General features: G+C 29.2%; 1 protein-coding gene across 3 annotated transcripts; it reads right to left on the bottom strand.

Moving 5' to 3' along the window:
• Positions 1-3477: 3477 nt before the first annotated feature.
• Positions 3478-14388, bottom strand: LOC132952529 (serpin B4-like). Of its 3 annotated transcripts, none has more exons than XM_061024843.1 (10): positions 14205-14388; positions 13589-13932; positions 13438-13507; positions 11820-11899; positions 11578-11757; positions 9836-10049; positions 9552-9760; positions 9298-9483; positions 9095-9242; positions 3478-8831 (listed from the first exon to the last, which is right to left on the bottom strand). In XM_061024843.1, exons 4-10 carry the CDS (start codon positions 11889-11891, stop codon positions 8650-8652), a joined length of 1191 nt encoding a protein of 396 aa, XP_060880826.1. In that variant the 5' UTR covers positions 11892-11899; positions 13438-13507; positions 13589-13932; positions 14205-14388; the 3' UTR covers positions 3478-8649. The 3 variants fall into 3 exon arrangements, with proteins under 3 accessions (XP_060880826.1, XP_060880827.1, XP_060880825.1); XM_061024844.1 differs by having other exon boundaries at positions 13589-13761; XM_061024842.1 differs by lacking the exons at positions 13589-13932; positions 14205-14388 and having other exon boundaries at positions 13438-13582.
• Between the last annotated feature and the right edge of the window lie 1456 nt (positions 14389-15844).

Below are 15844 nucleotides of genomic sequence, written 5' to 3'. Positions count from 1 at the left end.
TTTATATTCAACAATATGTAAAATATTTGAAACAACAAGTGGACGTAATGAATAAAAATAAAAAACTTTTGATTTCGATTTAAATAATAGTTTTTGAATATTGTGAGTGTTAGCTTAGGTTTCTATAAGCTCGTTCTTAGTTACTAGTAAATCTGCTGATCTATATTCTATAGATACTCAATTATTAATATAACTGACAATACCATGTCGTATAGTATTTAAGTAGTCTTTGTGTTATGATTTATAATAATATATTTGAAATGATTACTTAATGACTATAATAATGTAGTATAGGGATGGGCAAACCCGTGGGCCGCACCTGGTCCGCGAACCATTTTTCACTGGCCCTTGCTACATTTCAAATTAATTTATATAAATATAAAATGTTAGGATTCTTCTGTATTTTATTATATTTATAAAATTATTAAAAACGATGATTATCGTAAAACGTAAATGTAAATTCTTATCTAGTATTGAACTATTAAATGTAAATTAATAATATTATATTATTTATAGGGGCATACCTAGTTAACATAATATTTTGTAGCTTTTTTTTCACTTTCTATATTCTTTGGCCCGCTGGATTTTCGAACTTTTAAAATCGCCCTCTAGTAGCATTGAGTTGCCCATCACTGGACTATATGATCATTCTGATATTTCAAATACTTATTAACTAAAACTAAAAAAAATTGTATTTATATTTTATACACTCTTTTATATTATGTGAAGTTGGTTATTTAAAAACTATTAGGTACCTATGTCTTTGTCATATGTGACACATGTGTAGTATTATTGTAATCTGTTAAAAATGGGAACAATAATGGTATTTTGGGTATACCTACCTAAGTGTTTTCTGTAGGTAGGTAGGTACAACAAAAATTATTAATAAATAAATATATGAATTGAATAAGAATTTTGCCCATTATAATATATCTCAACAATAATAATCATATGGCTCTTATTCTGGCCCATCAATACAATACTACAATATAATAAACAATAAATTTATTCGGTAACTCATTATAATGGTAGGTATAAGTGTATAACTCACAACTCACAACTCACAAGCAATGTCAGCAGGCAGTATTCTAACCAGAAAGAGTTGTTGCCTTAAATTCTAATACATTTTTCACAAAACACGAAAGTGTGTACCAGGGACTGGAACCGAACTTAAAAGAACCGGAACCGGTATCCAAATCTTTATTTTAATAAATAGAGTACCGGGATTTTGAAATTAAATAGGTTATTTTAGGTTCACAAATAAAAGCCTGTGGATAAGGAGATTACTTGGTATGGTAGTAGAGATCCAGCTCAGAGTATGCCACCCCGGTTCGGTCGACGTCCGTCAGCGCATCAGCTAAGTACACGACGAATCTGAGGAGACCCCAGCGTCAAGCTGCGCTGAGGGTCATCAGGGCCTACAGAACGATCTCCGACGAAGCCGCTTTCCTACTGGTGGACATGCCGGGGTAGATCTCATGGCTGAAGAGAGGCGGAGGATCAAGGTCAGGATGTCTGAGGACCTGAGGAGTTCCTCCCCTTTCCAAGGCCAAAATCAAGAAGGATGAGAGGAAACCACTATTTCCAACCGGCAAACGAAGTGGAAAGCTACTGGCAAAGCTTCTCGTCGTCTCCAGTGTTGTGTTTTATCTAGATAAATTATCTACATAGGTATATTTTTATCTTTTATATTATAGGTACATATAAATGGGAAATATTTTATCTAAGATAAATAATTAAAACATCTAGATAAATTTATCCAGATACAGTTTAATTTTTAAATATTTCTATTATAAATTATAATTAATGTTAATTAGGTATTTTAAATTTTCTGATTACAAAATAGTAAATTTATATTTAAACATAATAGGTAAAAATTATTATTTAATATGTATTAGTATTATAATTAATAATTTATAAATATATCTATATTTTTTTTTCATCCTTAAATTATTAGATATATCAAGTTCATATTTTAAATGTTCTTAGTAATAAACTAATAAACGTTGTGGGTTAACTACGTGTCTACGTATCAGCGTCGTATTCGCTGACCATCAACAGGATACCCGCACTCTGCAATTAAAATTGAAACGTTCACAAAATAAATTATTATTGATTAACTATTAATAATAAGTATAATAATAATATTATCTAGTGTAAAATAAAATACCTACGATACTAATTTTAGCATTGCAAAAACATCTACATGATTAGTGTATATCTATATTTTATTAAGGCGGCTCTAGCCTCCTATGTGTTTATTTAATAATTTCCTATCACTTATTAATTATGAATATTGTTACCGGAATTTTAAAAATTGTATTCACGTTAGGTTTGTAATAAATAGATAGGTAGGTACATATTAAAAAAAATTTATCTTTTTTTTTATCTGTATAATAAATGTTGATTTTGTATCTTTATCTAGAAAATTAAATTATTATGTATCTTTTATCTTCAACTAGATAACTATTCTAGCAATTATCTTTTATCTTTATCTAGATATTAAAAAAAGTATCTTTATACAACACTGGTCATCTCCTTGGACTTACCTTCACCGCTCTGCCGGAGCTCCCAGCCCCAGCTGCAAGCATTGTCCCTCTGGATCAGACACCTCCGAACACACGATATTCCACTGCCCCAACTGGGATGTGCATCGTAATGAACTTCGGGAGTGGCTGGGACGCCCCCAGGAAGCTGTGAACGTACAGGACATACTGTGCGGTCCGGTTTTCGGGGATCTCCCGGTTGATCTCTATAAGAAGGCAATAGCCGTCCGCGATGCAGAGGAGACGTTCAGGATCTTCTACAAGATGGTGAAGGAGATCCTGACCCTCAAAGAGGAAAAGGAGAGGGCTCGTCAGGCGGCTGAAGCTGCAGGCAAGTGACCAATCAAGCACGTGAAGCGAGAGCGGCGGGTTACGGCCGGCTTGAGAAGGAAGAAGTCCAGAACGGGAAGTCTAGGACGGCTGTCTCAGGCTGGTCCGAGAAGAGGACCCTCTTGAACGAGATGTCTAGAACGGCTGGCTAGAAGATTAGAAGGCTAGAAGACTTCGAACACTGTTGTGCCGCAAAATTGCAAAACTGCAAAATTCACTATGTGAGGGGATTGCCCGGGCTATTCCCATTTGGCCTTAGCCATTGTAAAGACGTGTAAGGCATCATGGAGCTCGTAGCATAGGAATATAATATACCAGTGATAGCTGCGGAAGCTATACTATGGTCCATGCGAGCCGAAACCAACTGTTGTACACATTTATATGCTTACTTATTTAAATAAACAATGCTGCATGGGGGCCAAGGAATGTGAAAGCGTACGGCTTCCATGTAGTGATGAAACAAAAAAAAACAAGGTTTAAAATTAAGATGATTTACTATCTATCATAATTTAATGGTATTACTGTTTTGTGTATAAACTATGTATGATCATATGAGTTTTCTAATATTTCTCCTACTATTAATTAAACCCGCATTCCGGTAGGTATTTAAAATTACTATATGTCTTTTCGGTACCTAAATTATCTGGTACCGGTACCGAAATTATTTGGAACCGATACCTTTATTTTTTTTTTTATCAAAAAACTAGAATTGAACCGGAACAATTATTTTATTTTTGGTGAACGAGTACCGGAACCGATACCGATAAATTCAAAAGTTTCCAGTCCTTAGTGGGTACACAACAAATAAAATATAAATATTACAAAAACATTGTAAATGGATCAATAATAAGCAGGGCTAGGATTTATATGCAAAAGCATGTTTTTTTTGCGACTTCTGATTATTGATTTTGTCAGTAATGTCCACGAATCACCTCATGATGAGATAAATGGTGGTATTTTTATTTTGCATGTTTTTGCATATTTTGGATGAAATGCATATTATTGCATATATTGAATAAAATTAATATTAATGTACATTTTGATTATAAGAATGCGAAAAATAAATGTTTTATAGTAAATTTCATAATACTTGGTTTTTTGTCAAACGTAAATTTTATTTTTATAAATACAATCCTATGGTATAATAGGTATGCGATAAAAGATTAAATAATTTGACATTCATTTTCGAAAATTTGAAAAAATATGTGATCGTAGCATGTAACACTCGTAGTGAATGTGAATTATAAAATTTATTTCTAAATTATTTTTTTTTCTCAATTATATTATATTAAGACGCCCGATGCCGATGCCATTTTGTCCTCAAAAATATATTCTGCGGGAATAATGATACCACCTTATAGAATCAACCAAATTTCATAATTTTTTATTTAATTGCTAGAGAGAAATATTCTACAGCCCGCATCGATCTCTGTTTTTCAATATTTCATTCTCAAACTTTATAATATGTCTAAAAAAATACAAGATAAAAAGCATTTTTTTTACAAATTTTTTAATACAATTATTTGAAATAAAATACAAAATCAGAGATTGATGTGGGCTGTAGGAAGTCTTCTTCTTTCAGATAAAAAAAAGTCATCAGAATCCGACAATTCTACAAAGTTTGAGCGTTATTCCTGTAAAGTCGTTTTTTTCGATATAATACACCCTATCAACCCCCCCCCCCCCCCCTAAATAGGTATCAGGTAGTAGATTAGTGTAAAAGTCTTATAATTGAAATGGCAACTAAAATATAAAATTTAATTTTCAAATTTTATAAAATTGTGAAAAATTTGAAAAACTGGTAACGTGACCCTAAAGACGAACAGCTAATCACTGATGTATTTCAACAAAAAAATATTTTTTTTGTAACTATATTTTTGTGTTTATCTTATAAAAATTTAAATGCATATTTTTGCATATTTTGGTAAATAAAATGCATATTTTACCGTTTTTTATTGCATACAAATCCTAGCCCTGATAATAAGTAATAACACAGTACACACAATTCACACACTTGCAGTGAGTACAATATTAATAAAATACCTATAATGCCTAAATAATTGTTTGACTAATTTCAGCCGAAATATCATTAAAATAAATAATAATACATATTTTTTACTAATATAATAAAATAAATGACCGGTAATTTTATATTGAAAAATAAATTTCCCAATATTATCATAAAAAAGTAATATTACCGGTAATTTTACAACACTAGTTCTACGGCACCAGTGCATTCCCTATAAAAACCATCGATTCAATTTGTAATAGTATAATATTAAATATAGACAGAATTTATCTGCATTTTACTGATAGAGCTCAGAGTTGCTCACATCCACCGAACTAAATACATTGTACTTACTATAATAATTAAGAGGATGTCAGCGAGCTATTTGTTTTCTCTCTCTGACCCACGCGCAACATAGACAAAACGCATTTGCGCAGAATCGTTTTTTCTATGTTTTTAAGTAATCTTAGAGTAAAATCACCCATTACAAAAAAGATAGAGAATAATATTTTAGAGGGAATGACATTAATTTTATATTTTATTGTTATTTGACTTTGTATTCGACTTTCAAAATAAACAAAAAAATGTTGTAAATTTAAATGATGTTTAAATTGTTTTGAAACAATATTTAGAAAAATCGATATGTCGTTCCCTCAAAAATATTATTCTCTATCTTTTTTGTAATGGGTGATTTTATTCTAAGGTTACTTAAAAACATAGAAAAAACGATTCTGCGCAAATGTGTTTTGTGCTATGTTGTGCGTGGGCCAGAGAGAGAAAACAAATAGTGCGCTGACATCCTCTTAATAAATATTACTAATTAGCGTAAATGGTGTATACCTACAGTTCAGTCATATACACACACATACACACACACACACGCACGTCATATTATAATATACGTTCGATGAATATTAACACTCACTTCTAAGGCTGATACTTGTAAACGATTATTATACGCTCCAAGGCCTCGGACTACTATACCACATTGACGTATTGTATTTTAAGTACAAGTAGGTATAACATTGTCTACATTAACCGTGGCTCTGGATAATATTCCGACCGGTATTATTATATGGCCGGCCATTGTGCATGTCGTTGACGTAATATTTGTCGTTAAAATCGAAGTGATATTACACGTTAAACAACAGATTTTAGGTTTGTTCATTTTTTCCCGGCTGACGTTATACAGCAGTGTTAGTAAGTAATAATATACAAAAAATGAAAAAACTAGCAGATCCCGCGCACTTAGTTGCCCGTAAAAAATTACAACTTTTAAAAAAAATTGTGTTGGTTCAACTCCTTTAACTCAGCCTCCTCGGTATGCAATCTGATTACGTCGGATCGCGGACAATGTGCGACAGCATATCAAGTAGGCAATGTGCGAAAATTTGATTCGATGCATGCTTTCACCTGATCTGCTCAATTAACCAATGGCAACCAAATAAGGAGTTCGAATAACACCGCCACATGGAATTTTATATAAAACATATAGATATATTAATAGTTTTTAGAAATTATTTGTAGGGGTTTAATCAATTCCGCCAGACCTTTTCCCACTATGGGAACTAGATGGCCTGGGAGAAAAATTCAGGCCGGGAAAATTTATTACCCAGGTGACATATCAATGTTTACCTTAAAGCCTATAGGCATAACTATAGTGGTGGTGGGGGGTAGGGGATGGCTGAGCTTATGTTTTACCCCCTCCTCACCAACACTACCAATTTGTTTTATAATTATTTATTTATCTAATTATATTATGTAAGAGGGCATTAAAAAAAATTGACCTTCAATCAGTATCAATATTTTAGTGAGACTGTTCATCTAAATTCAATTTCCTTGAAGCCTAAAGGCCTAGTTACACCTATTTCTATAACTCTATGTATTATCTTTAAACAATTGAACAAAAAGTTAAATTAGCCACTATATGCTTGAATTTTTTATAACAAATTATATTTTATAAACGCTAATTAACAAATCAAAATGAATATTCATTAAATTAAGCTTTTATAATTAATTTTATATTTTAAATATAAATAATAAGTTATGCCATTTTAAAGACATTTTGAAAGAAGCTTACTTTTTTGTGACAATAAATCAATTATTTGATCATTATCAATATTTATCAACATTTCTTTTTCAACTGACATTAACATAAAAGCTTCAGTATTTTCATTACTAAGTTTACTTCTCAACCTATTTTTTATGTACTTTAAAGTTGAAAATGATCGTTCACAGGCAACTTGGGTAACAGGAAGACACAATAAATACTTATAAGCAACTGTTAATACTTGATAAGTGTTACTGTATAAATTGTATTTTATCAATAACTTGTAACAACACAGTGTACAGTTTCTACAACTATTACACATAACTTGACTTTTTTTCTCAGAGTCTACTTCCAAATCATCCTCGTAATTTTCAATCTCCCAATTCATTATTTCATACTCATCTGCAATCGACATTTTTAAAAATTCCTAAAGATTTAGGTTGGGTAAAACGTTGGAAACACATTTGACTTCATCCAAACGTTGGCCATCTATGATACATAGGTACAAAAATAAAAATAAATATTATAAAAGTACTTAGGTACTTCTATGTTCTGTATACTGTACTAGGTTATAATGGTTAGATTATTATATTTTGTTTAGACTCCTAAATAGAAAATAATCTACACACCGCTTACTTGGGCACTTGGCTATAGGTTTACTATTTATTTAGTTAACTGTTTAATTTGGATTAATTAAATTTAGATTAATTTGGATGACTAGATTACAAACTACCAACTAGAGTACTTCCTAAATAATAAATATAATAGTTAATTAAAAAACCTGAAGTACCCATTGAAAAAAATGAATTTAATTTTACACATTTCTTACTGACTTCCAATAACTGCTTTTTCTTTTTTTCTTTTTCTCGAGCAGCTTCTCCTTTTCTTTTCTTGGTTTCAATTTAAATAAAAAGATTATACAAAAAGGATTGTATAATATAATATAACTTTCCCCGGGACAAGCTTTGTTACATGGGGGACGAGGTGGCCGAGCGGTCTAACGCGACGGATTCGGGACAGCCGGTCCGAGTTCGATCCTTGACCACCGGGCGGCATTTTTCTCCGTGCAAGTCACGGTGTCCGGAGAACAAGTGCCGCCATCCCCCACCCGGGCATGGCAGATACCTACGGGTGCCAATCAAAAATTCTGCCAAACACAACACACACGTGTTCCTTCCCCTACCGACACTAACAACCCACAAACAAACCACTACAGCTAATGGCCATAGTTGCCGAAGCTTGAGATCAATAAAAAAAAAAAAGAATTTACATCTACGTTTTACGATAATCATCGTTTTTAGTAATTTTATAAATATAATAAAATACAGAAGAATCCTAACATTTTATATTTTTATAAATTAATTTGAAATGTAGCACGGGCCAGTGAAAAATGGTATTGTCAGTTATATTAATAATTGAGTATCTATAGAATATAGATCAGCGGGTTTACTAGTAACTAAGAACGAGCTTATAGAAACCTAAGCTAACACTCACAATATTCAAAAACTATTATTTAAATCGAAATCAAAAGTTTTTTATTTTTATTCATTACGTCCACTTGTTGTTTCAAATATTTTACATATTGTTGAATATAAACTCTAATAAAATATTTATTATCTAATTTATTAGTATAAATCAATAACATTTACTAACAAAATAAATGAACAAATATAATATATATGATTCAACATAATTAATGTTATTCAAAAAGAAAATTACCCATTTTTCTTAAAAAAACTGAAATAAGATGACATAACATATTCATCAATTTTGGTCATTCGACCAACAAATATAATGAAATTACACCTAGTTGAAATAAAAAATATAAATGGATGATCAACAACGAAATATTTAGGCTGTCTTGACCACAAACTTGAGGAAAGCGCTTTTTGCATACCTATGATTATTAAAATGTTTTAATTAGCTTATATATTTAATTATATTTAAATACTAAAACTATATTGAAAGTTTTTTTTTATATTATCATGAACATAAATTGTGGGGAGAGGTGAATTATACATCTTTATAAATGATTTTAATTTATTTGTTAACGAATAAACCGGTCAACAAGCATTTACATACTTATAGAAACAATATTAATTTATTATGAAAAGATAATTTTACGGAATCCAACCACAATAAGTAAGTAAACTATATTACCAGTAACTACGGACGCTTCAGTTCCGTTTTCATTTACATCAATATATGCCTTATGTGAAACTTTAGTCACATACAGAGACAGTTTAACATCTTCAGCGATCTTAGAAAAGTTTGCGGCTCCAGGTATAAACATTGTTGGACATCCAAGCTAAAGTATTGTGTAAATCAATGAAATTAATTTAATTTATCATAAATATAATTACATTGGATAATGTCTTATCTAATTCCAGTGACTGTTCTATTTTGAAACGAGGTAATTCGACATCAACATATTCCTGGGTCATTTTCTCTGAAATGTCATGTAATTTAAATTTTGAAAAATTATTTTCTAGATTATTCAAACCATCTTTATCATCGGGTAGTAAAATAATCATTTTAAAACCATGGTGCTAAACAAAGAAAACAAAATAATACATTTTTCAAAATTTTAAATTTACTTTATAAGCAGTATTATCACTTTATAAGGTAATTCAATTGCTTTGAATTTTAGAACAGTATCATGATAGTATTGCAAATCACGTTTGAGAGTCATCATTTCAACTGTTACTTTGTTGCTTGGAGTCACATAAAAATAGCCATCATAAACATCTTTAAATTTATGTGCCCAATCACTTTTAAAATGCATAGCATTCACCAATACTAAGGCAGTCTCTGCAGCAATTGAATCTATAAACAAAAATTAAAACATAATCTCATAACTAATCCATATTTAATTATTAAAATATAATTTAAGTAAATAACCTTCGCTGGAAAAAAAATCTTTGATTATGTTATTGGTTTTGATTAAAACCCAATTATTTAAATATTTTCGCTGTTTTTCTGGGTTATTCTTGAAATCCAATTTTTCCATTGAAGATTTTAAATATTTCTTAGAGTTTTCCACAAAACTATCTTTAACATCGACATTTGTATCGACAAACATTCCGGTTGCCAACTTTAGATTATAATCATAATTCTAAAATAGGATAAAGTAGTACAAAACTATATTTTTATAATGTCACTACATTTTATCATTTTATAACTTTACTGTTATTTTATTATGATATTAAATTAAAACAGGTGGGCAAGTGGGTTTCACTCTGTTGTATAGTAGCTTACAAGTAGATCATTGTAATAGATGGTGTTAAATTTGAATTCAATGATATAATGTCATTATACAAGAACAACGATTCTGAACGAAGACGGCCAGACAGCCTATGATATTACATTATTACTAAGTATATTTGATGATATTATTTTAAATTTGATAAATTTTGTCAAAAATCGAACTTTTAATGCTTATGAAAAAAAATGTACTTATGTATTTTTAATATTTTTATACTGCTATTGTAGCAATATAATGTCAGGAGCCTTTTATTAAATGTTTACTTTTTCACGGTCCAACAAATATAAAAGTCTATTGATATATATAGATTAAAAACTAAAAAAATTTAACAGTTCAAAACCAAAATATTTTCAAACATTTATTATTTATGGTGTATAGAAAATGAGGATAAAAACATTCATTCAAATTTACATGTATTTACAGTTATTCGTTTTTGAATAACAAAATAACATAATCGCTATATGATAAAACGAGTGAATATCCAATTTTCTAAAAATATGAACTTTATAAGCACATAAAAATTTAATTTGCTCGTAGAAATTTTTTTTTTTTTTTGATAAAGGTAGACAAACTTATGAGGAATCTTGCTTTACATTTTCAAATCTAAGATTTAAAAGTAAAAAGTTTTTATGAATTTCTATCTCAAAACAATTTGTTTATTTTTGTGATTTAACTTTAAATGCTTATAAAAAAAAATTGTGATTGGATTTTTAATATTTTTCAAATGTCATTGAAACAATAAATTAGGATCCTTGTATCTGTAATAAATGTTCAAGCATTTTTACCAAACAAATAAAACTTTATTAAAAATCATAAAAAAAAAAAAAAAAAATTATAGAAACTGAAAATTCCGTAAACAGTTCAAAACAAATCAAAATATTTTGAAAATATGATCGTGTATAGAAAATTTTAATATAAACATCCAGTAAAAATGTCATGTAGATGGTCATTTGTTTTAGAGTTACATAAAACTAAAATATTTTGTTATAAATCGATTTTGCGTAAAAATTCTCGTTTTTCCTTAATTTTTCTTTTGTTTTTTGACCCTTTAAAGTACCAACTAGAGTCACTTTCATATCACAAAAGATACTGTTGAAGAAAATCCAAGCATTTTTACTGTCCTAAAAGGTGATGACAGAAACAAAAAAAAAATTTAAAAAAAAACACATCAATGTAAAATCAATAGCTCAGAATAGAATCTAAAATAAATTACCGTGATATTTGGGAATAATTTAATAATTCATTGTCTCAAATTCCTTTATGGTAAAATTAGTAAACAGTAAAATAATATATAGATATACATATGATATATTTGTATATTATTATAAAAATATATATTGATAAATAAAACCTTATTATAAATAAATTACAAACTCACTGTTAAGTCTTCCAATAATTTTCTATATGTTTCCATTGAATGAGAAGATTCATTTAGATGTATAGTGGCTACTATTTCATCAAATGTTTTTGAAGCTGCTCCAGTACTAGCCATAAACATAATCAAATGGATACCGAATGGAGAATAGAAAATATTTCCCGTTTCAGTTTTAGCTACTTCCTATAGATTATTAACTATTAGGTAAACGTATGATATGTACACTAAAAAAATTAATTCTTTACCTTATACATTGAAAACGAAAAATCATGAATTGCCGAGCGCAATGTTTCTAAATTTGGAGTGAGTTGCACCATTTTTTTATCTGAAATAGATAAAAAAAAATGTAATAATTCACACATTTAAGGTATATTTTAGCTATTATTATTTAATACATAATTATAACTGAATTATGCTATAGAGACCTCAAATTTGATAGTTTTATCTATATTTAACACTTATACCTAATAAACGATATAGCAATATGTTGTTTAGACCATGTATATAGAACTACTGACTGATCAGATCAAGGAATTATACCTATAATTGATACCTGCATGGCTGTATATTAGTATATATTACTATCAAAGTGTTTTTATTGGTAAATATTTCGACACAATCTTTTTCTTTTTTTTGCTGTAACTCAAAAATGAAAAATTTAGGCCAGTGGGTTTTATGTGAATTTTGTATTTTTGTATTAGATTTTAATATCTTATATCTATATATAGAAACAATTGTATGGATTTCTAATTCAAAATAATTTTCAAATGTTCACTGTGATTTGTGAAATTCCGACTTCAAAAATATATCGCACCGTCAGTACAATAAGGCCACTCAAAAAAAGTAAATTTTCAGGAAATAAATATAAAAGTTAAAAATAAAATGAAAACTTTTTATCAAACAAAAAATAATGTTAAGGCAGATACATATTTATAATTTTGTTGTGATTATAATCATTATCAGGGTTGGCATTTTATGGCATTTGCATATTTCTTATGAGATGCTTAAAAAATAGCAGAGTAGGATAAAAATATGTTTCATGAAATCATGATACAGAGAACTGAAATTAAAAATGTTATTTTGTTTTTTTTTTGAACTTTTTGAGACTTATTTGCATTTTTACCTGTTTTGGAATCAAAATCGGCTATATTTTATGAAATTATAAATTAGTAAACGTGTTTTTAGATTTTTGTCCATCGAATTCTTATGATAATTTCGTATTAAGTATTTGGTTCTAATTTTTGTTCTCTGCTGATTTTGTTGGGTTTTTTTTTTGTCGATTTCTACTGCGATTATTAATCGCCGATTATCAACGAACGAGCGTTGAATGTGTTGTATAGTCAATTCATTTGGATTCTGATCAGAGTGACTAAATTATTTCAAATCTTAAGTAACTACCTAAAATAATGTGTAAGTGATTAAAAAATTATTAATTAATACATTTCCTTTTTTTTGCATATTTTTAGCACAAATTTAGCGATATTTAAGGTACTATTATAGCGCATATTTATGTAATTTTAAGAGCTAGGTCTTAGTTTTTCAATATTATTATTTTGGATAGTTACACGACAGCAATGATATTTGTTTTTAACAGCAATTAGAACAACATCTATAGTCAGTTTGTCGTCAGCCGTTGACTGGGTTTCAGTTAAATTAAATATATTAATAACGTTGCAACTTCTAGACTGACGGTCATTAATCTTGGCAAATATTTTTTCTTGTTTTAATGTTGTTGAGCGGATATGATTAAGTTCCAATTTAGATATTATTTTCTTTTACAAGTTGTTCAATTTTAGTTTCAATTGATTTGTTTTTAGTCAGAATTTCATTAAGATTAAATTGCTTAGATATTATCTAACTTACCACTAGGATCATTAATTTCATTGATGGATTTGAAAACCTTGTCGTCCAATTTATCAGAAGAATTAGTGTCCTCCATAGTAAAATAAAACAGAGGTATAAAAGTAAAATTAAAAAAAGACAGTACAATTCAAAAAGAAAACGTATAACTTACTGTATAGATAGTCGAGAAGTATATACGAACGTGCGTCCGTTACGACAGTCAACTATCAACTGATAGCTAAGGCTAAATAATAATTTGTTATTCGCAAATTGAGATCATGTAATAAATGTTACAATAGGCCACTTGTATATGAGTCCAACTTTTACAGCATACTGTAGATATGACTTAATGGCAGATATAAAAATTAAAATCGTACGTGCTAAGGTCGTATCGGTGGAGCGATAATCACTCACAAAGTTTAAAATTAATAGCCAATACAGGCGATGTCTTATCAGTAGACCATGCATTTTTTTGCTAGTGCATACTTTTTGTCGTATCGAGTGTCAGTACCTAATCTTTACGACCATAAAAGAAAATGTATAAAATAATATTTCGTCGTGTAGAAAATACAAAAATTATTTTTTTAGACACTATAAATGGTTATTGAAATAAAGATATTACGATACCTGATTATACATTTTTTCATTTGGTTTAAATTATAATAATATTTCATAGATGTATGAACACGTACTGAATATTATCAAATACAAATTGTGTGTTTTTTTATAATATTATCCAATTATAATGTTTTTTTTTCTTGCATATTTTCATTATTTTGACTACATACCTTAAAATATGATTCCCAGGCACATAACTACGTTCAATTATTTTATTATATTATAATACTATATTTGATTGTACTTCCAAAAAGCATTTAACAATTTGTGGGTATTTGGACGTGATGTTATGTACAAATTCGCCGTCATTAGGTATCTGATTACTGTTAAGCTATTGCATAGCTTTTATCGCGGGCTTGGCGTGGTGACTGAAAAAAATATTTTCGTAACGAAAAAGCGTCACCGTAAGATGTTATTATTATTTTTGTTATTTACAGTCTAACCAGTTGTCTAAGAAAAAAAAGTCTCAAATAAAATATTTCCGTACAGTGTTTATTTACAATTATCAACAAAAAACTAATTTTGTCATTTTCTTTTCCGTCGTCGTGTTCAAAACGTGCAACTTGAATTAATATCAAAAATAAATAGTTATAATGTTATGTATCATGGGTAGTATTACATGATACATAGCTACAAAATTGCTATGCAATAGCTTTACCACGGCAGTCCCCGAGTGCCAAAGACTTTTTTTTTTTAGTTTTTCTAGATTCAGATACACCATACACATAATTATTTATGGTTCCTTTTGATAATACCTACTATGGAGTAGTAACAATCATATACCCTATACGTTACGCTCATATATTAATATATTATGTTCAACTAAGTGGTATATTATGGTTATAGGAGCTTATTAAAAATAGTTAAGTAGTGGCCCAGTTGCAGAGTGTCCCTTTTATAAATGTAAAATGTTTATACATTTTCAAAAATGTTGAATTTTTTAAATCAATTTTTTTTATAAAGTTAGGGACTGATATTCCAAAAAATAGTCTGGACATTCCATTGTAGACTTAATGCTGAATTAAAATTTGTTTTCAGAATTCTTATCGCTTCACTAGATTAATCGGTTCGTATTGTCACTTGTCAATAGAACTCTTCTATAATTATTTTGCGCATGTGTTAGTAAAAAAACAGAGAATGACTGACTGGGACCGCTTTAATGGAATCGGAGAATGCCATATATGCGGATTGTCATTGTGAACTTAAGGCAGTAATATTACGCTAATAAATACATACTATTCCCTTGATTCATTAAATGATTAGTGATTGTTCATACAACCCGGCATAAGTTTTTTAATAGTTATAATTTATTCTATAAATTAAGTAGGTATACCTATTGTAAACTAGGTATGAATGTAGGTATACTTTATTTTGTATGAATATTCTGTTGTTATAGTTCAAAGATTGTATTTTAATTTTGAGCAGAGTGATAATAGATGTATTGATTTTACAAGTTTGTGTTTTTTTTATTTCTTGTGTTTGTTTACCTAGGTACAATAGGTACATGATAAATATTCAATGTTGAAAGTGGTTCCTGGTAACAAATTGGATCTAGTTAGGCCTGTTAAGAGGTCAAAATCAAAAATTCCCAGTTGTAGTTTTCATAAACGTCGGGAAACACAAAAATTCTGTGATTTTTGCCCTGACGTCCCGTCCAGGAGTCGCGCACCGCCGTACCCTGTGTTATATGAGAAATAATTAGTAGTAATTAGTATTTTTTGTTGCATATAAATGGTTACCATTACTTAGTTACTCGGGCAGATGAGGTAAAAGCATCCATCAAATCGTCACGTTTATAGTTTTGAATAAA

Source organism: Metopolophium dirhodum, chromosome 9, assembly GCF_019925205.1.
Source record: "Metopolophium dirhodum isolate CAU chromosome 9, ASM1992520v1, whole genome shotgun sequence".
NCBI classification, from domain to species: Eukaryota; Metazoa; Arthropoda; class Insecta; order Hemiptera; family Aphididae; genus Metopolophium; species Metopolophium dirhodum.
Note: the sequence above shows the minus strand (reverse complement) of the source record. Positions and strands in the feature narration are given on the sequence as shown.

What these genes read in the sequence shown, in the direction of transcription:
- LOC132952529 (XM_061024842.1), bottom strand. Translation starts at nt 13,513, where the DNA reads ATGGAGGACACTAATTCTTCTGATAAATTGGACGACAAGGTTTTCAAA. An exon ending in TGAAATTAATGATCCTAGTG is followed by an intron (nt 11,900 to 13,437) that starts GTAAGTTAGATA and finishes TATCTATTTCAG; the next exon opens with ATAAAAAAATGGTGCAACTC. An exon ending in TGAAGCGTCCGTAGTTACTG is followed by an intron (nt 8,832 to 9,094) that starts GTAATATAGTTT and finishes TAATAATCATAG; the next exon opens with GTATGCAAAAAGCGCTTTCC.